Here is a 20,374-nt window from a genome sequence, read left to right as displayed (position 1 = left end):
GGCATTTTCTTAACCGCTTGCTAACTTACACGAACGCTCAGGTGTTTGGGCAGAAAGTCCCTTGTTGGCCCTGCGCTGTGGCCTCCCGTCCTCATTTTGTGTTGGGTATTTGCCCTTTTGTTGTGCTGGATTTAGCTCATCAAGTATGTAAGAATTTCTTTTGACTTTATTGGTCCTGTTTTGATTTTTGTACCTTATTACTTTCTGCTTGTATCTTTATTGTTTTCTTTCCTCCACTATCTTTGGGCTAATTTGCTAGTCTCTTCCAAACCCTTGAGATTAATTCTCCAATACTTTTGTTTTTGTATTTGTTTCACATATGTGCATTTAATGCTCTAAGTTTAACTCTGAGCCTGGTTTAGCTGCCTGAGGGGCACTGGAAAGGCAGCCTTGGGTGGCCGGCTGTGTCCCTGGCGGCGTGGTCGGGCCTGCTCCGTGCGCCTGCCCACTGGCTGCTCCTGCTGGGCTCCCCACTGCTCTGCCCAGCCTGGAGCTCCCCCCTCTCAGGTGACCTGGTGTCATGGCCGAGCCTGTGAGGGGAGCCACTCCGAGCCCCAGCCGTGGGGTCTGGGGGCACGTGTAGTGGGTTTGCGGGTGTGTGCACGGGGTGTGGTGTGTCATCTGCCCAGACCCCGGGGCGCAGGTGGTGGGGGTGAGAGTGGAGACCCTGTGCTCTCGGGCCGGCCCTGAGGATGGTGGGGCGTGGGGCCAGTCGGGAAAGGTGGGGCTCCCCGCCCAGGCTCTGGAGACCTGGGTCCTGAGGGCGGGGTGCCCACAGGCCTGTGTCCCTTGGGGCGGGGGTGTCCTTGTGCAGTGGCTCTTCTGGGGCTGGGGGCTGCGCTCCTGTTCCTCAGACCTGGACAAGCGTGTCTGTTCTTAGCACACGGCGTGGGGCTCTTGGGGACTCCAGCCCCGCATCTCATCTTGCTGTGCTTTCTCGCAGATCGTGACGTCGGCCTCCACGGACCTTCAGGATTACACCTACTACTTTGTCCCGGCCCCCTGGCTGTCGGTCAAGCTCCTGCGGCTCCTGCAGTGCTACCCGCCCCCAGGTAACAGCCGAGCACAGAGCCTGGGGGAGGGCTTGCTGTGGTCTTTGAGCGTTAGGTTTCGGGTTGAGCGACTGAGCATATGTGCACACACGCAGTCTTAACAAGTCACCTTTCGCTCTCCTGGTGCCGGCTCCGGTCCTCCGGGTCTCTCTGATGCTCTCACAGCTCTTGGCTTTCCTGGAGCAGCTAGTCGAGGACGCTCACTTCATTACGGCTGAGATGAGCTCTGCTTCTGTGTATTATGTACATGTAGGATCAGATCCTTGTGGGTTTTTGAAACAGTCTTTTAAAATAATTCTTGAAACCAGTTGAAACTTCACATCCAAAATTGTTAAGTTTGTGTTACTTTAAAGTGCGTGTCATGGATATTGTTACGTTTGTTTTATTCTAAAATATGGCAAGTAACTAGAATCACTGGTTCGAGAACGCTCATGAGAGTTCCTATTGCGCACTTCCAAATTGCCTTCTACAAAGATGGCTTTCTTGTTGTAACCTCCACACTTTAGCCTTCATTTGTTTTTGTACACGGTATGTCTGTTAAATTCAAGTCACTTTGTGTCCTGAGTGTTTTTTATATTAAAGTGTGAGCTGCTCACCCTGCAGCAGAGCTGAGTAGGCGCGGGGCTCATGAGGCCTCACCCCTCCAGCCGGCGGGCCTCCACCCCCGCGCAGGGCAGTCGTTTTCTCGGTGGAACTGGCTGCTGCCTTCTCACTCCCAGGCTGGGGCGACTTGGAGCCCCTGGGGGTGGGTCTCGGTGTCTTCTCCCGCTTTCAGCCCTGTCCCGCCCCTGGCGGCTTCGGGGACCCTGCCGCCCCCCGCCCGGCGCCTGGGGGCCCGGCCCGCCCTGAGTGGTCGTTAGACAGGCGCTTTAAATGCAGTGCCACGGCAGTTTCTGGAGTTCTCACGTTTCTATTACTTTCTTAGTCTTTCTTGGTCTGCTTTGACTAAAATTTTAAAATTTCCCTTGTTTTTGTTGCTCTTCGTGTGTTTTCTCTGTTTCTTGTGGTGATAGCAGGTAATGGGGAGAAACCTTTCATTCCTCCCCATCCCCCCAAACTTCCATATCAGGTGTTTTTTGTCCACGTCACTGAGATTTATTTTCCTCAGCTTATATAATCTATATTTCAGCAAAAACTTGCGTCTCTTACTTGTGTTAAAATGTTATCTTGGCCGTCAGATCCTCTGACTTAAGCAGCCTCAGGGTTTGAGTTGGGACCTTGGCCTTCTGAGAGGCTGAGGCGAGGGTTACTGGGGCTGGGGCAGGGCGGGCCGCGGGGAGCCGCCAATGGCTGTCTGTTTTGCCCAGAAGACCCTGCAGTGCGTGGCCGCCTGACCGAGTGCCTGGAGGCGATTCTCAACAAAGCCCAGGAGCCGCCCAAGTCCAAGAAGGTGCAGCACTCCAACGCCAAGAACGCCGTGCTTTTCGAGGCCATCAGCCTGGTTATCCACCATGACAGGTGGGCCTGCGCGCGCTCAGCCTCCACCCTTCACACACAGCTGGGTGCTGTGCTCTCGCCTCCCCCGGGGGCTCCCCCTTCTCCTGGGCATCCCACCCAGCCAGCCGCTCCCAGGGCCACCCAGGAACCTGTGTGAGCGTGTGTCCCACGGGCTGCGTGGGTCAAGGCTGTGGCAGGAAGGTGTGTGGAGGCCGCGCTGGGTGGGGTGGGGGTGTCTCCAGGTCCCAGCAGGTGCGCCCACCAGAGTGCCATGGTTCCACAGACTGGGTACTGTTAGCCAGCTCCCCTGCTGGGGGGTGTACCAGTCTCGGCTGTGTTGGAAGGGCGCAGACGTCACGAGGACAGAATGAAAAGCGAGCAAAGACCACCCCCCCAAACCCTGGGGTGCGTGGAGCTGGCGCTTGAACACCAGTGACCTCTGTGTACCATCTCCACCTGCGTTTACCTTCTCCACGTCGGGGCTTTCATCCCGCTGTTAGGGGATGAAACAGGCAGGTTCTCTGGCTGAGCGTGTCACCTCTGGTCAAGGCATGATGAAACTGGGGTCCCCTGGCCAGTTTGGTGTGGAGGCTCAGGTTGCTGGCCAGCCTTGGCCCTCTGGAGGCGGGTCCCGTGGATGCACTGAGAAACGCTCTGGGGGTCCTCGTGTGGTACTGACCAAAGTGAGCGTTAGGCCTTGTGTCCTGGGAGGCCGTGGTGGCTGTGACGGGAGCCATGGCCGAGCGGGGGACCCCTGCCCACCTGTCTCTCCCGTCTGTGCAGCGAGCCGAACCTGCTGGTCCGGGCCTGTAACCAGCTGGGCCAGTTCCTGCAGCACCGGGAGACCAACCTGCGCTACCTGGCCCTGGAGAGCATGTGCACGCTGGCCAGCTCCGAGTTCTCCCACGAGGCCGTGAAGACGCACATCGAGACGGTCATCAACGCCCTGAAGGCAAGCGCACTGTCCCGTGTCTCAGGCTGGGTGGGAGCTACTCATGGGTTCCGGGGTCCTACACGCTCGGCCCCGGGGCTATCTGCTCGGATGCGTGGGTCCCTGGGTGGTTCTGCGCTTTGCCCTGAGAGGCTGTGCCCATGGGCAGCTCCCGTGGGTCTGGCACGTGGGCAGACCTGCAATAAAAGTTGAGGTCGGTTCAAACCAAAAAAAGAAAGACAAGCTGAGGTCAGTGAAACTGTTCTTTTTGGTGGAAGGATAAGATATTTTGTCCATGTCTGCAAAAAACTCACTCTTTGCAAAAGAATATTTGCTTTCCCAGGGAATTCAAATTCCAGAGCAGGGTCTTCTGCTTCAGGAGGGTTTCCTCAGGGTCAGACACAACTGGTCGTGCACGTTAGGAAAGCGGAGGCAGGCGGGGGAGCTCGCGGCTGCCGCCCGGGTCCCACGCTAGAGCTGGGAACAGGTCTCACCCTGTTCCTTGGGGTTTACGTGGACTTACTGGGCATTTTTGGTGTGAGTTTTGAACGTGAGGGCTTCCAAAGGTTGGGAATTTGCTTTCTGGCGTTTTAAATTCTGCCTGGGTGGTTGTGGCATCTCTTGCAGTCGCTGCCTGGATCAGAAAGCCGCCTGTGCGGGCCGTGGCGGCTCTCGGCAGCGCCTCTCCCGCTGTCCAGTGCTGTGGAGCGGCTGCGCCCTCGCTTCTCAGGGTCTGGGGTGGGGCCAGGAGTCGGCACGGTGACGGGCTCCCAGGTGATGCAGAAGGGGCCAGTCTGTGACCACACAGTGGGTGGCCTTTGACCCGCCCCCGCCCCCCCATCCTGGGACAGAGCATGAGCCGGCCTGTCAGAGCAGGAGCCAGGGCAGTGGTTAGTGCGTGGCGTTAGGGCTCCACAGGACACTGGACTTGGATGGTGAGGGGGGCGAGCTCCGAGGGGGGCACTGGGACGGGGCCCCCATGCCCGCCCAGCACCCCTCATGCTGCTGCTCCTGTGCTCACCCCCAGACGGAGCGGGATGTGAGTGTGCGGCAACGGGCCGTGGACCTCCTCTACGCCATGTGCGACCGCAGCAACGCCCAGCAGATCGTGGCTGAGATGCTGAGCTACCTGGAGACAGCGGATTACTCCATCCGAGAAGAGATTGTGAGTCTTGGGGCCTCTGTCATCAGGGCCTCTGTGGTTGCATCTGAGCTGAAGCGCTTCTTCATGGGGTCTGCTACGGGCTGGATGAGAGTGCTGTGCTTTGTTCAGCTTTTTTATCAGCGTTTTCAGTAGAGCTCCAGTTTTTTGGAGTCACTCTGCAGAGGCCCTGATCCTAACTTTGCACCTGCCCTGCAGAGGCTCTGGAGGCAGGGGGTTCAGCACCAAGGGAGCAGGTTGGGGCATGCAGGCACTCGGGCCAGTGTGGCGGTGAGGGGCCTCCAGTGTCCAGCTTTAGGGGCAGCTCTGGGCTTGGAGGACTTGACGCCGAGGGCATTGACAGGGCAGGTGCTCCAGGATGGCCTCTGGGCTCGTTATGGAGGGTCGATGTGGAGGCCAGAGAAGGCGCACAGCAGGTGGAAAGGGCTCTGGGGGGTGGTCGGGAGGTCAGGCCGGGGCAAGGTGGGCGTGAGGGCCGCCCTGCCAGAGGGCCGGGCTCTGGGTGCACTGTCCATGCTGCCCAGGGTGGCTCCGTGCAAGCGGAGGCTGTGCCTGCGTAGGCGAGGGGCCTGCTTCCCACAGCCCGGAGCAGGCACCCCCGGGCAGCAGAGAATAGGGAGCAAGTGAGAAGGACTGGTTGGAGCAGGAGGCCAGCGAGCGCGGGGCGTCCTGGGCAGCTGAGTGCGGAGGGGCGGGCGGGGTCCACTGTGCCTCTTGCAGAGCCCATCTCACTGGTTCACTTGTTCTGCTTGGCGTGTCCTTCCACATCTGTCCTGGAACCTTAAACTTTCGAGATTCCTTTGAGCAGCTGGGGGCGCTCTGGTGCGGGTTCAGACCCTCCTGAGTCCCTTCCTGGGCGGCTGTGCCCTGCAGGTGCTGAAGGTGGCCATTCTGGCAGAGAAGTACGCCGTGGACTACACGTGGTATGTGGACACCATCCTGAACCTGATCCGCATTGCCGGCGACTACGTGAGTGAAGAGGTGTGGTACCGCGTCATACAGATCGTCATCAACCGGGACGACGTGCAGGGTTACGCCGCCAAGACGGTGTTCGAGGTGTGCCAGCCCTCCCTGCTTCCCTGCCAGCTCTGGGCCCGCGTCCACCTCCACACGTGTCTCAGTGCCGTGTCTCCCTGATTTCCACACGGCTGCCCCGGGTGAGGTGCTCTCGGTCGGCCAGAGACTGCCTGAGCAAGCTGCCCAGGGCAGGGGGCTCCCACTGGCCTCCATGTGCCCCCGCCCCTGTCCAGGGTCTGAACCATAATTTTTGGGAGCAGCTCTTGTTGAAGGGGTGGGATTGACCGTGGACCTGTCCCCGGGGCTCCCCTGCTGCTGACCCCTCTGCTGAAGTGGCCAGGAGTGGGGGATGGGGTGGGCAGTGTGGTTGGAAGCGGGACAGATGGCTCAGGAGGTTCTGGTGACTGAGGCCATGTGCAGCGCCGGCTCCCTGGGAAGGCCCCTGGGCCGCACTCATGGTTCCTCACGCAGCTCAGCCGCTTTCTCTGGAGGCTGAGCCCATGCCGCCTCTACCTGTGCGTGAGCTCTGGGGCACTGGGTTCAGGGCATGCTCCTCCACAGGCTCTGCAGGCCCCGGCCTGCCACGAGAACCTGGTCAAGGTTGGTGGCTACATCCTCGGGGAGTTCGGGAACTTGATAGCAGGAGACCCAAGGTCCAGGTGAGTCGCCCGGGGGCCAGAGCCCTGTGTCCAGGTGCTGGTCCTGTGCCCCGAGCTCTCACCTGAGGCCTGATTGAGGCCAGCTGACGTCTTGAAGTCCTGGACAGCCCAGAGTGAGGGCACGTCCGTTCAGGACAACTGTGCAGAATGCGGGGATTCTGGGAGAAAGGAGGTGTGGCTAGTGGCCGACGCTGTTTCGGGGGAGCCTGTACTTGGCCTGGAGCTGGAAACGTGCAGGTCCTGGCGAGGGTGGGGCTCCTCATCGCTCCCTGCTCACCCATCCCCGGGGCTCAGGCAGGGCGGGCACGGTGCAGCGTGAGACGAGAGGTAACGCTGCCCCGTGTGTCCCCTCCACCCCGCAGCCCCCTGACCCAGTTCCACCTTCTGCACTCCAAGTTCCACCTGTGCAGCGTGCCCACCAGGGCGCTTCTCTTGTCCACCTACATCAAGTTCGTGAACCTCTTCCCGGAGGTGAAGGGCACCATCCAGGACGTGCTGCGCAGTGACAGCCAGCTGAAGAATGCCGACGTGGAGCTGCAGCAGCGTGCGGTCGAGTACCTGCGGCTCAGCACTGTCGCCAGCACCGATATCCTGGTGCGACCCCCCTATCCCCCCCTGTCATCCCCATCCCCCCCTGTCATCCCCATCCCCCCCGTCATCCCCATCGCCCCCTGTCATCCCCATCCCCACATCCCCCCATCCCCGGGCTGCCCTGTCCCCCCTGTCCCCCCATCCCCACCCCACCCCCATCATCCCCATCCCCCCGTCCCCCCCATTCCCCCTCACTCCTGGGCTGCCTGGTCCCCGCCATCCCCCCGTCCTCCCCCATCCCCCCCGTCCCCCCGTCCCCGCCGTTCCCCCAATTCCACCCCATCCTTGGACCACCTGGTCCCTGCCGTCCCCGCCCCGTTCCCCCTTGTCGTCCCTGCCCCGTTCCCCCCTGTCCCGCCGTCCCCCCGCCCCCATCCCCGGGCTGCCCTGGGTAGGGGCTGGAGGCCGTGGGGCTTTGTGCCCTGCTGACCTGGGCTCCTTTCCCACCAGGCAACTGTCCTGGAGGAGATGCCCCCCTTTCCAGAGCGCGAGTCCTCCATCCTGGCCAAGCTCAAGAAGAAGAAGGGTCCAAGCACCGTGACCGACCTGGAGGAGGCCAAGCGGGAGAGAAGCGCCGATGTCAACGGGGGCCCCGAGCCCGCCCCGGCCAGCACCAGTGCCGTGGTGGGTCCTCCCGAGGGCCCCGCCTGCACAAGCTCTGGGGTGCCTGGTGCCTGAGGTTCAGGACCTGGGATGGTGTCCTGGGTGGGCTGACCCAGACGCAGTGTCTGTCGTTAGACTGTCAGACGGTCATCTGGGGTCCACGGTCAGTTCCTACGTCTCCTCTTGGCTTTGGATTTGGAAAGTGTGGTCATTTTTGGGTGACGGCTGCATAGGGACCTCTCCTGCCAGCCCGGGCTGGTATCCAGGGCCTCCACCTCCTGGGGTCCGGTAGTGAGCGGGTTAGAGCGAGCTCCCTGTTCATATAAGTGCCCTGAGAACGTGCCCTCTGATGTCTGTTGAGGAAAAAGCGCCGTTTTCAGAGCTGTGTTTCCTCTCTTGTCCCCGTTGGGGGGGCTCCCAACCACCGCGGGCTTTGTGGCTGCCGCGTCGGGAGGCAGCCTGGAGAGCAGGCCCCACCCTGGATGCTGGTCCGGCGATGTGGCCAGCTGCTCACACTGTCCGGCGGCCCCAGTGAGGATGCGCCCGGGGTAGAGGTGCCGCGTGCTCGTGCGTGGCAGCCTGGGGCCAGGGTGGTTTGTTTATGTATGGCGCCGGGATGCTTGTGTGTGAGCCCTGGCGCTCTACGTGTGGGGGCACTCACCTGACCCTGGGCCCACTGTGAAGCCTGTGCTCACGCCTGGCCCTGGGCTTGGGGCCCGTCACAGTCAGGACCTCCCACCCCAGACCTGGCGCCGGCTCTGCAGAGGTGCCCAGGGTGGTGCTGGGGACGGAGTTCTTGTGTGTCCCCAGGGCTCAGGTGGTCTGATGGGGGCGGGGGAGGTGAGGCAGGAGGGCAGAGAAGGGCCGGGGTCCCTCCTGCGTGGGAGTCTCGTCCCAGGGCTTCTGCCTCCAAACTCAGAGGGGAGGCCCCACCTTGAAGTGGCGCTGAGATATCTGGGTTTTATTGGGGAACGTGTTATGCCTTTCACTTCCGTGTAGCATCAGCTGGAATCCCTTTTGCTTAGGGTTGCACGTCCCCTCTGGAGGTGGTTTTGTTTGGGACTGTCCGGGGGGCTCAACTCCTGTGGCTCCGGGATGCTTGTCTGTGCATCTGTGAAGGTGTCTGCAGGCTGCCTGTCCCCTGGGCTTTGGGCTGGCAGGGGAGCCCAGAGCTGCCCCCTCATGGTCTACAGCACTTTGAGCAGCTGTAACCTGTGCAGACTGTGCACCAGGCCAGCTCCTTGGGGAGGGTCTCCCCGCGTCCTCAGAAGAGGGCCAGGTCACCGGTGTAGGGAGTGACTCCAGTGTTGCCAGGTGGAGGCCCTGCAAGGGGTCTGGGGAGGGAGCTGGCATCCTGGGGGATCTCCTCAAGGAACCACCTAGCTTTTGTGTGTTCACATTTGACTTAGTGGGACAAAAGGGCTTTTCTACCTTAGAAAGCATTTGAACTGTTCTTCAGGAACCAGTGGTAGACGTCTTGCAGCAGGTGGTGGGTCCACAGGGGCTCAGGGCCCCCGGGAGCAGCCCCTGAGCTGGTGGGCAGGCTCCCAGCAACCACAGCAACCTGGCTGGTGGGCGGGGATGCCTGTGACTTGTCCCCCAGACTCCCCAGCCGCACCGAAGCTTCTGCTGATCCTTCCCCACCGGTCCTCTGGGCCCTCCCTTCTCCTGGGGATTCTAGCCTGGCCTGTTCTGCATCTGACGCCACCCTGCCCACCAGCCCGCTTCCTACCGTGGCTGGGCCTTCGCGCACTGCCGCCCGTGAGTCCTCAGGCCTCCCAGACCCACGGCCTCTCTGCACACATGTGTTCTGTGACACTTCCTTATTTTCATGTGGAATCCATACGTGAGATCATCTGCCTACACATGTAGTTGTCTAAGAAGTGCAGTGCAGTGTTCCAGATGTTAAAGGGAGATAAGTAGTAACTTGTGCTGAGGTCGTGGTTTCATCCAGGATGTCACCTAGAGCTGGACATCCTGGGGTGTGAAGTCAAGAGGGCTTTAGGAAGCGTTTCTGTGAACAAAGCTAGTGGAGGTCATGAAATTCCAGCTAAGCTGTTTTGAATCCTGAAAGATGATGCTGTTAATGCGCTGTACTCAGTATGCCAGCAAGTTTGGAAAATTCAGCAGTGGCCACAGGACTGGAAAAGGTGAGTTTTTATTCCAGTCCCTAAGAAGTTCTATGCCAAAGAATGTTCAAACTGCCTCACAATTGTCATTTCACATGCTAGCAAGATAATGCTCAAAATCCTTCAAGCTTGGTTTCAGCAGAATGTGAACCGAGAACTTTGAGATATAGACGCTGGATTTAGAAAAGGCAGAGGAACCAGAGATGAAATTGCCAACATTTGATCATGGAGAAAGCAAGGGAATTCCAGACAAACATCTGCTGCTGCATCATTGACTACACTACAGCTTTTGTGTGGATCACAACAAACCGGAAGACCTCTTAAGGAGGTGGGACTACCAGACCACCTTCCCTGTCTTCTGAGAAACCTGTATACAGGTCAAGAAGCAATAGTTAGAACTGGACATGGAACAACGAAGTGGTTCCCAATTGGGAAAGGCTGTATATTGTCACCTTGCTTATTTAACTTCTATGCAGAGTACATCATGTGAAATGCTGGGCTGGTTGAATCACAAACTAGAATCAAGATTGCTTGGAGAAATATCAACAACCTCAGATAAGCAGATGATATCACTCTAATGGCACAAAGTGAAGAGGAAGTAAAGAGCGAGCCTCTCGATGAGGGTTAAAGAGGAGAGTGGAAAATGCTGGCTTAAAGCTCAACATTCAAAAACTAGGTGCCATCTCGTCCCATCCTGTGTGTGTGCTGAGTTGCTTCAGTTGTGTCCAACTCTGTGACCCTTTGGACTATTGCCTGTCAAGTTCCTCTGTCGATGGGATTCTCTGGTCCCATCACTTCTTGGCAAGTAGAAGGGGAAAAAGTGGAAGCACTGACAGATTTTATTTTCTTGGGCTCTCAAATCACTGCGGATGGTGACTGCAGCCATGAAATTAAGACACTTGTTCCTTGGAAGAAAAGCTGTGACAAACCTAGACAGTATAGTAAAAAACAGAGACATTAGCTTGCCAACAAAGTTCTGTACAGTCAAGGTTATGGTTCTTCCAGTAGTCACGTACAGATGTGAGAGTTGGACCATAAAGATAGAAGGCTGAGCTTCGAAGAATTGATGTTTTTGAACTGCGATGCTGGAGAAGACTGTTGAGAATCCCTTGGACTGCAAGGAGATCAAACCAGTCAATCCTAAAGGAAGTCAGTCCTGAATATTCATTGGAAGGACTGATGCTGACATGGAAGCTCTAATACTTTTTGGCCACCTGATGTGAAGAATTCATTCATTTGAAAAGACCCTGATGCTGGGAAAGATTGAAGGCAGGAGGAGAAGGGGATGACAGGATGAGATGGTTGGATGGCATCACTGACTCAATGGACATGAGTCTGAGTAAACTCTGGGAGTTGGTGATGGACAGGGAGGCCTGATATGCTGCAGCCCGTGCGGTCTTACAGAGTCGGTAACTACTGAGTGACTGAACACCTGCGAATGGTCCCCACGTGTAAGTCCTCAGTATTACCTGAGGGCAGACGGGCTGTTGCCTGGGTTGGGTGCGTCCGCGTGCTGGAGAGAGGAGGGCTGGCTCTTAAACATGAGTGCTCCAGAACCAGCGTGGTGCTCACTGCAGGCACGCAGTGACTCCAGGAGGGACTCGGGAGTTGTAAGTGGACGCTGGCCCGCAGGAGGGTCCAAATGAGTTCTCACAGGCCGGGTTCTTGCTTCAACATGATCCTCAGGATCATAAGAACCCTGTGGGCTTCTGGAACTTGTGTGCCCGGGCAGGGGCAGTGCCACCCCTGTGCAGCGGGCAAGGGGACGCGTGAGTGACTGTGATGAGCTGCACGCTGTGTCTCCTGTGGTCTGAGAGGGCGTTGGAAGGACTTTGTTCTTTGTCTTCTGCCTCGTGTCAAAACGTAAAAAGCAAAACAACAAAGCAGTTAAAAAGAGATCTATTCTGCAGGACTTTTATCTACTTTTTCTCTGTAACACAGTAGGACTTAGAGACATTTGAGGGTGCATGCTAATGTGGTTCCTGCTTAGTCATTTCACCTCTTAAGACTCTCTTAGGTGCTTGACAGTAACGTGCAGAGCTGTGTTCCTAAAACCAGACGCTGCTTTTTGGCGCTGTGGGTGGTGAGGGCACAGGCATTTGCACTGCGTGAAGTCGTGCCCGGCAGCTTCTGCACTGACCTCTTTCCCTGTTTTCCAGTCCACGCCGTCTCCATCGGCAGACCTCCTGGGTCTGGGGGCTGCACCCCCTGTCCCCGCAGGCCCCCCGCCCTCTTCCGGCGGGCTGCTCGTGGATGTCTTCTCAGACTCGCCCTCCGCGGCTGCGCCCCTGGCTCCCGGCTCCGAGGACAACTTTGCCAGGTAGTCTGCCTCCCGTCCCGAGGGGGCCTCCCTCTCTCCTGAGTGTGTCCCAGCCAGGCGGCAGGCGGCAGCCAGCGTCCATCCCTGCAGCCCCTCACCCTGCTGGGCCTGTGCCCTGGACTCCCTGTCTCCAGTTACTGAGGAAGCTGGGACTCCAGGTGGGCGAGGGAGCGGGCCGCCCCAGGGCTCTCGCTGTAGCTCACCCCATCCTCTGCACTGTGCTCCTGGTCCTCCAGTTATGCCCACGGCTGCCCTCCAGGGGCCCAGCTGGTGTTTAAGAAGCGCTCTTCAGTTGCATAGTCGCTGCTTTGTCTCGTGGGATCTGTGCCAACAGACCCCACAGGCCCTTCCTGCGCCGCCTCTGTCTGCTCTCCACTCGTCACCTGTGTGACCGGTGTCCCACATTGGTGTCCCTGCTGTGGGCTGGCGGAGTGCTGCATGAGCTTGCCTTCGCTGGGTTCCCTGAGGCCTCCCTCCCTCCCTGCCTCCGGTGCTTGGTGGGTCCTGTCCCTTCTCGGCTTGCTCTTTGTGCCTCTGTCTCTTGAGTCTTACGTCTGGATGAAAGGCGGGCACCCCCCACCAAGAGCAGAGCGGCTGCCCGGCCTCGGTCCTGGGCTGTGGCGGCGGCTGTGGTCTGCAGCCTCCACCCTCTGCCCGCCCCGCACGCCGCCTGCTTCCTATGTTGCGGGAGTGACTGGGCGGGCAGCTGTGCAGGGCTCCTCCTTGTCTGGCTGTGGCTGAAAACACTTTTTTTTAGATTGAGATGTAGTTGGTTGGTTTATAGCGTCATGTCAGTGACTCACAGCTTCTGTAGACTCCAGAACACCGGCTGTCTAACCCGAGCGCGGGGTGCGTCCAGATCGCTTCCTGTGCGCCCCTGTCTGCACCTCCCCACCCCCACCCCGGCTTCCCTCCCCCTTTCTTCTCCCCTCTGGTAACCGCTGGTGTCTCCTCTGTCTGTGAGTCTGCTTCTGTTGGTTACATTCGTTTAGTTCTTCGGTTCCACGTGTGAATGGTGACACACAGTCTCTGTCGCTCTGGTTCATTTCTCTTCCCATAATGCCCTCTGGCCCACCCATGTTGTCACACGTGACAGTTTCATTCTTTTCCGTGGCTGAGTAGTACTGTGTCACGTATGTGTGTGCGTGCGTGTGTACGTGTGTATACACACACACACCCCACGTCGGTATCCACTCACCCACTGACGGACCCTTGAGTGGCTTCCGTATCTTGCTGTTGTGAACGGTGCCGTGCTGACTGTGGGGCACGTGGACGGGCGTTCACCCTGGACTGGGATTGCTGAGCCATGTGGTCGTCCTGGGTGGGGAAGACCCCCTGAAGAAGGGAATGGCAGCCCACTCCACTGTTCTTGCCTGGAGAATCCCATGGACAGAAGAGCCTGGCGGGCTACAGCCCATGGGGTCACAGAGTTGGGCACGACTCTGCGACTGGCCCTTCCCCTTTCACGGCAGCCCTAGCGTTGTTCTCTGAGGACTCGGTGCCGTGCCCGCGTCTGCAGCAGCCCTCCCCCGCCGTGTGCTCACTGACACGTGTCTCTGTCCGTGGTGACGGCTGTTCTGACCTGTGTGAGGTGACACCTTATTGTTCTGGTCCCCATCTCCCTGATGGTTAGTGATGTTGACCATCTTTTCACCTGCCTGTGGCCATCTGTATGTCTTCTTTGGAAAAGTGTCGGTTCAGGTCCTCTGCCCTTGTTTTAATTGGGTGGCTTGGTTGCTGTGATTTGAGCTGCATGAGCTGTCTGTATGGTTGGAGGTTAACCCTGCGCTGGTTCTGCCGTTTGCAGATGTTTTCTCCCGTTCAGTGGGTTTTGCTGATGGTTCTCTACCGTGTGAAAGCTTTTAATTAGATCCCATTTGTTTTTGCATTTGTTTCCTTTGCCCCAAGCTGATCCAGGGAAATACCTCCTGTGATGTATGTGAAAGAGCGCTCTGCCCATGTTCTCTCCTAGGAGTTCAGTGGTCTCAGGTCTCACGTTCAGGTCTTTCACCTGCTTCAAGTTCATTTTGCGTGTGGTGTGAGAAGGTGTTCTGGTTTTGTTGTCTTCCACGGAGCTTTGCCAGCACCAGGGGCCAGGGGAGCAGGGGAGGGCCGGGCGGTGCGGGGGTGTGTGGGGGTGCCTGTGTCAGTGGGGAGCCACGGGCAGGTGAGCAGCACTGTCACGGAAAGCAGGCTGACCCGCCACTGAGGGCCCCGCACGACTCACCTCCTGTCTGTGGGGGCGCTTGCAGCAGTGCCCATTGGAATGTCGCCTGCTTTTCTCGTTCTGTCCCAGAGAAGGTTTCCAGCCTTCGTGTTCCTTAAACCCCTTTTCAGAACTTACCTTGGTATTTTCACTGGGTGACTTTGAGTGACTCACACGCTGTTCCTTGTCCCCAGGTTTGTCTGTAAAAATAACGGTGTGTTGTTTGAAAACCAGCTGCTTCAGATCGGACTGAAGTCTGAGTTTCGGCAGAATTTAGGTATGCGTTTTACTTCTTTAATGAAAACGTCTCTTTTAAGGGTCTAGTTTCCAGAATATATAAAGGATTCCAAGTCAAAAACAGGGAAAGAACCAGATGAAAAAATGGGCAAAAGTCTTGAATAGACATTTCTTTGAGGAAGACATTCAGGTGTCCAGAAGCACTAGACAAGGTGCCTGCATCACTAACAACCTGGGGATGTGGTGAGGCCACACTGAGGTGTGTTCACACCCGCAGCGGCTGCCGTGAGCGTGGAGCCAGCGCCGGCGGCCGGGAGGGACCGGAGCCCCGCGCGCTGTTGGTAGGCCTGTCAGCGGGGTGGCTGTTGCGGAAACAGTGGAGGTTTCTTACAAGATTAAAAGTGGGATCACCGTGTACGTGACCTAGCCTTTCCTCTTCTGGGTGTTTACCCAAAAGATGTGACAAGAAAGCAGGGCTGAGCAGACACTTGCACACCCACATTCGCAGCAGCATCACGCACAGTCGCCCAAAGGCGGAGACAGCCCCAGTGCCCACCCCGATGAGTGCATGCACCGAATGTGGGGTAAACCCACCACGGGCGTTACTCAGCCTTACAGGGGAAGGAAACCCTGACACAGGCTGCAGCGTGGATGACCCTTGAGGACGTGATGCTCAGAGAAATAATCCAGGCACAGAAGGACAGATGCTGTCTGACTTCCCCCAGAAGAGGTCCCTGGAGGGGTCTCATCCATAGACACAGGAAGTAGACTGGGGGCCGGGGGCTGAGGCCGTGTGGGGAGGGGAGTGAGTGTCCAGTGGGGATGGCGTGTCCGTTTGGGAAGATGAACAGATTTCTGGGGATGATGGTGGGGAAGGTAACACAGCCAGGGGAATGTTCTAGTGTCCCAAGCTGTGCGACTGGAAATGGTTAGATGGTAAATTGCAGGGTATGTATATTTTACCACACTTGTTAAAAAAGCTGTTTTTGCTCCCCCCATATCCCCCCCAAAATTACACACGCTGACTGTTGGGATAGCCCCCTCCCCGTACCCTCCTGGAGCCTGTCCTGGAAGTGAGTGGGGAGTAAGCAGGGAGGAGGCGGTGTGTCTGCCCCGCAGGGACCCCGACTCTTCTCACTGAAACTCAGAACTTCGCGTGGAGCTTAGGCGTTAACTCTGGGCTGCCGTGGGGTCAGCCAGGCGCTCGGTGTTCCTTACACCGTGGGGGAGCCATGCACACCTGCGTGTGCTCTAGGAGGTGTGAGGTCATGTTCCGTCCTGGACTCCACGGGCGCAGACGTTCACGGAGGCCTGCGTGACATCTTCTGCTCTGATGGCACAGGGCTCCCCACGCTACGGCCGAGGGCTCGGGGTGCAGTCGGGGTGGGGTGGGGGCTCTCCTTTCCCCCTGCAGCTCAGGGGCTGTGATGCGCCCTGTGAACAAGCTGCTCTGCTTCCTTCCAGGTCGGATGTTCATATTTTATGGTAACAAGACCTCCACACAGTTCCTGAATTTTACTCCGACACTTATCTGTTCGGACGACCTCCAGGCCAATATCCTTGGTTCTGTTGCCCCTCGGGCCACAGGCAGAGTGGGTGGGAGGATGGACTGGGAGGACGGACGCTCCCGGGGCTGGTCCTGCAGCTTCAGGGTCTCTGACTGCTCTCAGGCTGTGTGTCCATAACCCTGAGAACTGTCTGCAGGTGCGCTCCAGCCTCTTGTCCCTAGAGGAGTCCCCAGGCAGAGCCAGGGCTGGGGCACCGGGACCCGCTGCAGTCGCAGACAGCCCTGGCGGACAGCAGGGCTGGGCATGAGCACCTCCCGTCCGTCAGCCTCGCCATGTAGGGGTCTGTCTGGGAGGATGGACTCCCAGATAGTGAGGGGTGGGCGGCCGAACTTGACCGCCAAGGACACCACCTTCTTTGGAGAAACTGTGTGAAGCAGGAACCTCCTCACCTCAGACCAGATCTATTTTTCAGTGAGTTCAGTTGTGTCTGACTCTCTGTGACCCCGTGGAGTGGAGCACGCCAGGCTTCCCTGTCCACCACCAACTCCCAGAGCTTGTTCAAACTCATGTCCATTGAGTTGGTGATGCCATCCAACCATCTCATCTTCTGTTGTGCCCTTCTCCTCCTAAGATCTATTTTTAAGATAAACACCTTTCAAACGTAGACTGTTGATGCTCAGTGTTTGTGGCTAGCCGTTAAAGACAGCATGCAGGTTTTGTCTGCAGGCAGGATGAGTGCTCTGTCCTGCTGAGCCCCTCCTGGCGCCCCTATGGCCGCAGGGCTCAGCTGCATTGCCCTCATTCCCTCGGCATCCTTGACTCCCGCACATCTGAGCCTGCAGACCAAGCCCGTGGACCCAACTGTGGATGGGGGCGCACAGGTGCAGCAGGCGGTCAACATCGAGTGTGTGTCCGACTTCATGGAGGCGCCGGTCCTCAACATCCAGTTCAGGTGGGTGTCAGGCCAGGACAGTGCGTGGCTGTAGCTGTCAGTGCCGTGGCGGGGGCCTGCTGCCCGGAGGCCGGCTGCGCAGGAGTGCCGGTGAGGGTCCTCCCTGGGTGCGTGCTCTGTGTCACACGCCCCACGCACAGACTGCCTGTCTTTGTAGCATGTTTGTGTTGTTGCTGTGCTCGTTCCTGCTGTTTTTCAGTGACCAGTAGAGTGAGTGACCAGGCTACCCTGTTGGGTATTTGTAACGTTAAATTTTGGAAAAGCACGCTCTGAAACATGAGCTACGTAGAGACCTGAAGACAGTGTACCGTGTAATATCTAGGGAAATAGATGTGCAGAATTTTGTTTCATTCTGTAGGCACTCTTCTTTAATCATTTTATGGAAAAAAGGAACGACCCACGCAATTTAAACTGACTTGGACTGCTGGGGAACGAGAAGAGGTGGCAACTGTCCGTGGTCATTGTGACCAATCTGGCAGCGTTGGCTGAGGGTGTGTTTCCCAGTGTCCTCGGCTCTCGATGACTGTGTGCTGGAGATGGACAGTCTTCCTGGGGCCCCGGGCCGCCCTTCTGTGCCCCAGGGGTCTCGCACTCAGGATCTGGTCCTGGCCGAGTCTCGGGTTTTCTGCGTATTTGTGGACTCCTCCCAGGGGACCTCTGTGTTGCTCACAGGTACGGGGGAACCTTTCAGAATGTGTCTGTGAAGCTGCCTATCACACTCAACAAGTTTTTCCAGCCCACGGAAATGGCTTCTCAGGATTTCTTCCAGCGCTGGAAGCAGCTGAGCAAGTGAGTGGCAGCTTGTCTGTAGGTGGGCAGGTGGGCGGGGCCCAGGCTGCAGCCCGCTGACAGGATGGCTGCTCTGTCCCCACAGCCCCCAGCAGGAGGTGCAGAGCATCTTCAAGGCCAAGCACCCGATGGACACAGAGGTCACCAAGGCCAAGGTACCGGTGTGGCGATGGCCGTTCCCAGGTCGGGGCGTGGCCTGGCCCTCTCAGGAGGCTGGTGTGTGCTCCTCTTGGAGGACGCTCCCCTCTGCCGTCGCTGGTGCCATGGGCTCCTGTTTCTCCCCTTTCTTCCCAGATTATCGGCTTTGGCTCTGCGCTCCTGGAGGAAGTCGACCCTAATCCTGCGAACTTTGTGGGCGCCGGCATCATACACACCAGGACCGCCCAGATTGGGTGCCTGCTGCGTCTGGAGCCCAACCTGCAAGCCCAGGTGCAGCCCTGTGACGTCACTGAACACGCTTGAGTGGTGTTTACTGCAGTGGAGTTTATGCACAGGGAGATGGGCGGGTCCCGGGCTGGTCGTCTGGTGCGCTGCACAGCGGCGCACACCTGCGTCACCACCACTGCCGCCCACTGGCGCACGTGACACCCCATCGCTCCACAAAGTTCCTGGGCACCTCGTCGGCCCTGGCCTCCTGGGAGGCCGCGCTCTGCGGCGTGGGGCCCCCGCTTCGGCAGGCGCTTGTTGCTGCCGTGTCCGTGGGGGCCCTGTGGCACGTGTGTCTCCCTGTAGGGAGGGCACTGTTGGCTCGCCCAGCACGCCTGTCCGTGGACGTGCGGCTGCTGCAAACACCGGGTGTCTTTTGTGTGCATGTGGCTTCATTTTTCGTGGGTGCCACCCGGGTGGGCTGGCAGGCTCACGGCGTCCAGGCATTGTCAGCGTTGCTGCCCCGCCGCAGTGCGGTCCTGATGCCCAGCAGCTGTGCTTGAAGGCTCCAGTTGGTCCCCATGTACACGAGTGCTTGTTATGTTAAGCTTTTATTTTAGCTGAAACTGCCTTTGATGCTTGAGTCTGTCAAACTGGGTGCCTTCAGGGAAGGGCTGAGCAGGGCCTTTGGGGGCTGCTCGTCAGGGCCTGGCCCCAAGGTGGTCTGCTGCCCGGAGCGCCCCTACCCCACCACTACCTGCTGTGTTCTCTGTTCCAGATGTACCGACTGACACTGCGGACGAGCAGGGAGACTGTCTCTCAGAGGTTGTGTGAATTGCTGTCAGAACAGTTTTAAAGCAGCAAGGGCGGAGCGTCAGGCTCCCGTCTGTGCATCTCTTCTCGTCTCCACCGCTGTCTTTGTTGCTGAGCTGCAGGTCCGTGCCCTGCCCGGCATCGCAGCCCCCAGCGCCTCCCAGCCCCGCCCCTCGGCCTCGTCCCTCCTGGGGATGGATTTGGAGCCTGTGTGCCCTTGAGGAAGAGGAGGCTCAGCCTGGACCCAGTCAGTCTGCCGAGTCAGGAAGAAGGGCATGGCTCCCGGGATCAACTCTTACAGAAATCAAAGACAGTTCTGTGGTTAAGTCTGCACATTAAAGGGAAATTAGAAGTTCAAACGAAAGTGGAAAGTTTTTTTTGAAATTCTCTCAGGGTGCCGTGTCTCTTATTGGTAGTTCATCTCTGATGCCCTCGGAGGAGAGGCGGTGTTCTGTCTGCAGGACTAGATCTCGGCTGCTTGGATGGGTGATGGGGAGGCTGCCATGGCTGTGGGTGTATTTGCTAGGGGCCTGGGGGCCTGTGGAGGCTGAGTTCTGCATCTACAAGTTAAGACGGGGTTGTGTTCTCAGTGACTGTCAGGGAAAACTTGTTCTGCCTAGACTGAGTGCAGCTTCCCTCCCCAGCACTGTGTTGTTAAAGGGAGGCTTGTAAGGCCCTCCGACTGAGTTCTGGTGTGCACAGGGGGAGGAGGGTCCCTGGTGGCCCTGGAGGGTGTGTTCCTGGCCTCACGCGTCTTTGAATTCATTTGGGTCATGGTCACCACAGCGGCCCAGGGCTGGGTCCCGGTTGTGACTGCAGGGTGTGGCATGGCTTCTAGAGAATATTCTGGAAGGTGAGCCGTCTCTTCCCTGTGCAGTGTCCCTAACCTGTTGGGGTCACGACTGCAGGCTGAGGTGCCGTGGACCCTGGCCGGTGGGTGGGAGCAGAGAGGCCTGTGTGCTGGGGGGCGGGCCTGAGGTGGCAACAGCCCCCACGTGCCTGGCTCTCCATGCCTCACCTGCACCCTGAGGTGCCGAGGTGGGGCCTGTGTCATTCCCTGGGTTTCCAGGGGAGACCAGGCTGCTCACCGCCCCGTGGGGGCCGCCACATGGGTCGGGAACGTGGCGGCCCTCTGCCGGGTGCAGGTCCTTGGGGAGGCAACTTCTGGGAGTCGCCAAGTGGGTGCTGGGCCCCACCATACCGCTGATGCCCCACTCAAGGTTCCCACACCTGGCACCCTGCACAGTCCTCCATGTGCAGCCATGGGGCCTGAGGCTATGCGTGAGAGGCAGCTGGTGGCGCCACTTGGCACGGCAGGTGGATGGTGTGGCCGTCCTGCTTTTTGTTCAAGCCCCAGTTTGTGGACTGCCCAGCTCTGGGCTGGTTTCCTGTTAGCCGATGCCCTCCCTCCACCCACCATTCTAGCTGAGTGTCCATCTGCAAAGCAAAAGCAGTGCCGGGGTGCTGATGGGAATGTGTGGTCTCTAGAGGGAAGGGTCCCGTGGGGCCATAAGCGCTGATGACACGGGCCATCATCTGGCCCCAATTCCCGGTCACAGGGCAGGAGCCTCGGTGTGCCCAGATGACGTGCCTTTTGCTCTG

At 58.5% G+C, this 20,374-nt stretch overlaps 1 protein-coding gene across 3 annotated transcripts in view; it reads left to right on the top strand.

Moving 5' to 3' along the window:
* AP2A2 (adaptor related protein complex 2 subunit alpha 2) overlaps positions 1 to 19,136 on the top strand; it is a 67,432-nt gene extending 48,296 nt beyond the window's left edge. For 2 of the 3 annotated variants that reach the window (XM_061407473.1, XM_061407475.1), the window contains exons 7-22: positions 944 to 1,052; positions 2,360 to 2,510; positions 3,273 to 3,435; positions 4,442 to 4,585; positions 5,456 to 5,638; positions 6,161 to 6,258; positions 6,621 to 6,852; positions 7,300 to 7,473; positions 11,741 to 11,901; positions 14,302 to 14,384; positions 15,809 to 15,900; positions 16,683 to 16,804; positions 17,477 to 17,593; positions 17,679 to 17,748; positions 17,888 to 18,022; positions 18,738 to 19,136. In XM_061407473.1, the coding sequence (XP_061263457.1) occupies positions 944 to 1,052; positions 2,360 to 2,510; positions 3,273 to 3,435; positions 4,442 to 4,585; positions 5,456 to 5,638; positions 6,161 to 6,258; positions 6,621 to 6,852; positions 7,300 to 7,473; positions 11,741 to 11,901; positions 14,302 to 14,384; positions 15,809 to 15,900; positions 16,683 to 16,804; positions 17,477 to 17,593; positions 17,679 to 17,748; positions 17,888 to 18,022; positions 18,738 to 18,815 (2,112 nt within the window). In that variant the 3' untranslated portion in view covers positions 18,816 to 19,136. The remainder of the gene's footprint in view (positions 1 to 943; positions 1,053 to 2,359; positions 2,511 to 3,272; positions 3,436 to 4,441; positions 4,586 to 5,455; positions 5,639 to 6,160; positions 6,259 to 6,620; positions 6,853 to 7,299; positions 7,474 to 11,740; positions 11,902 to 14,301; positions 14,385 to 15,808; positions 15,901 to 16,682; positions 16,805 to 17,476; positions 17,594 to 17,678; positions 17,749 to 17,887; positions 18,023 to 18,737) is intronic. The other variant, XM_061407474.1, reaches the window with a different exon arrangement.
* The last annotated feature ends 1,238 nt before the right edge of the window (positions 19,137 to 20,374 follow it).

The sequence above is a fragment of the Bos javanicus genome, chromosome 29, assembly GCF_032452875.1.
Source record: "Bos javanicus breed banteng chromosome 29, ARS-OSU_banteng_1.0, whole genome shotgun sequence".
Taxonomy (NCBI): Eukaryota; Metazoa; Chordata; class Mammalia; order Artiodactyla; family Bovidae; genus Bos; species Bos javanicus.
This window is presented reverse-complemented; position numbering and strand designations above follow the sequence as displayed.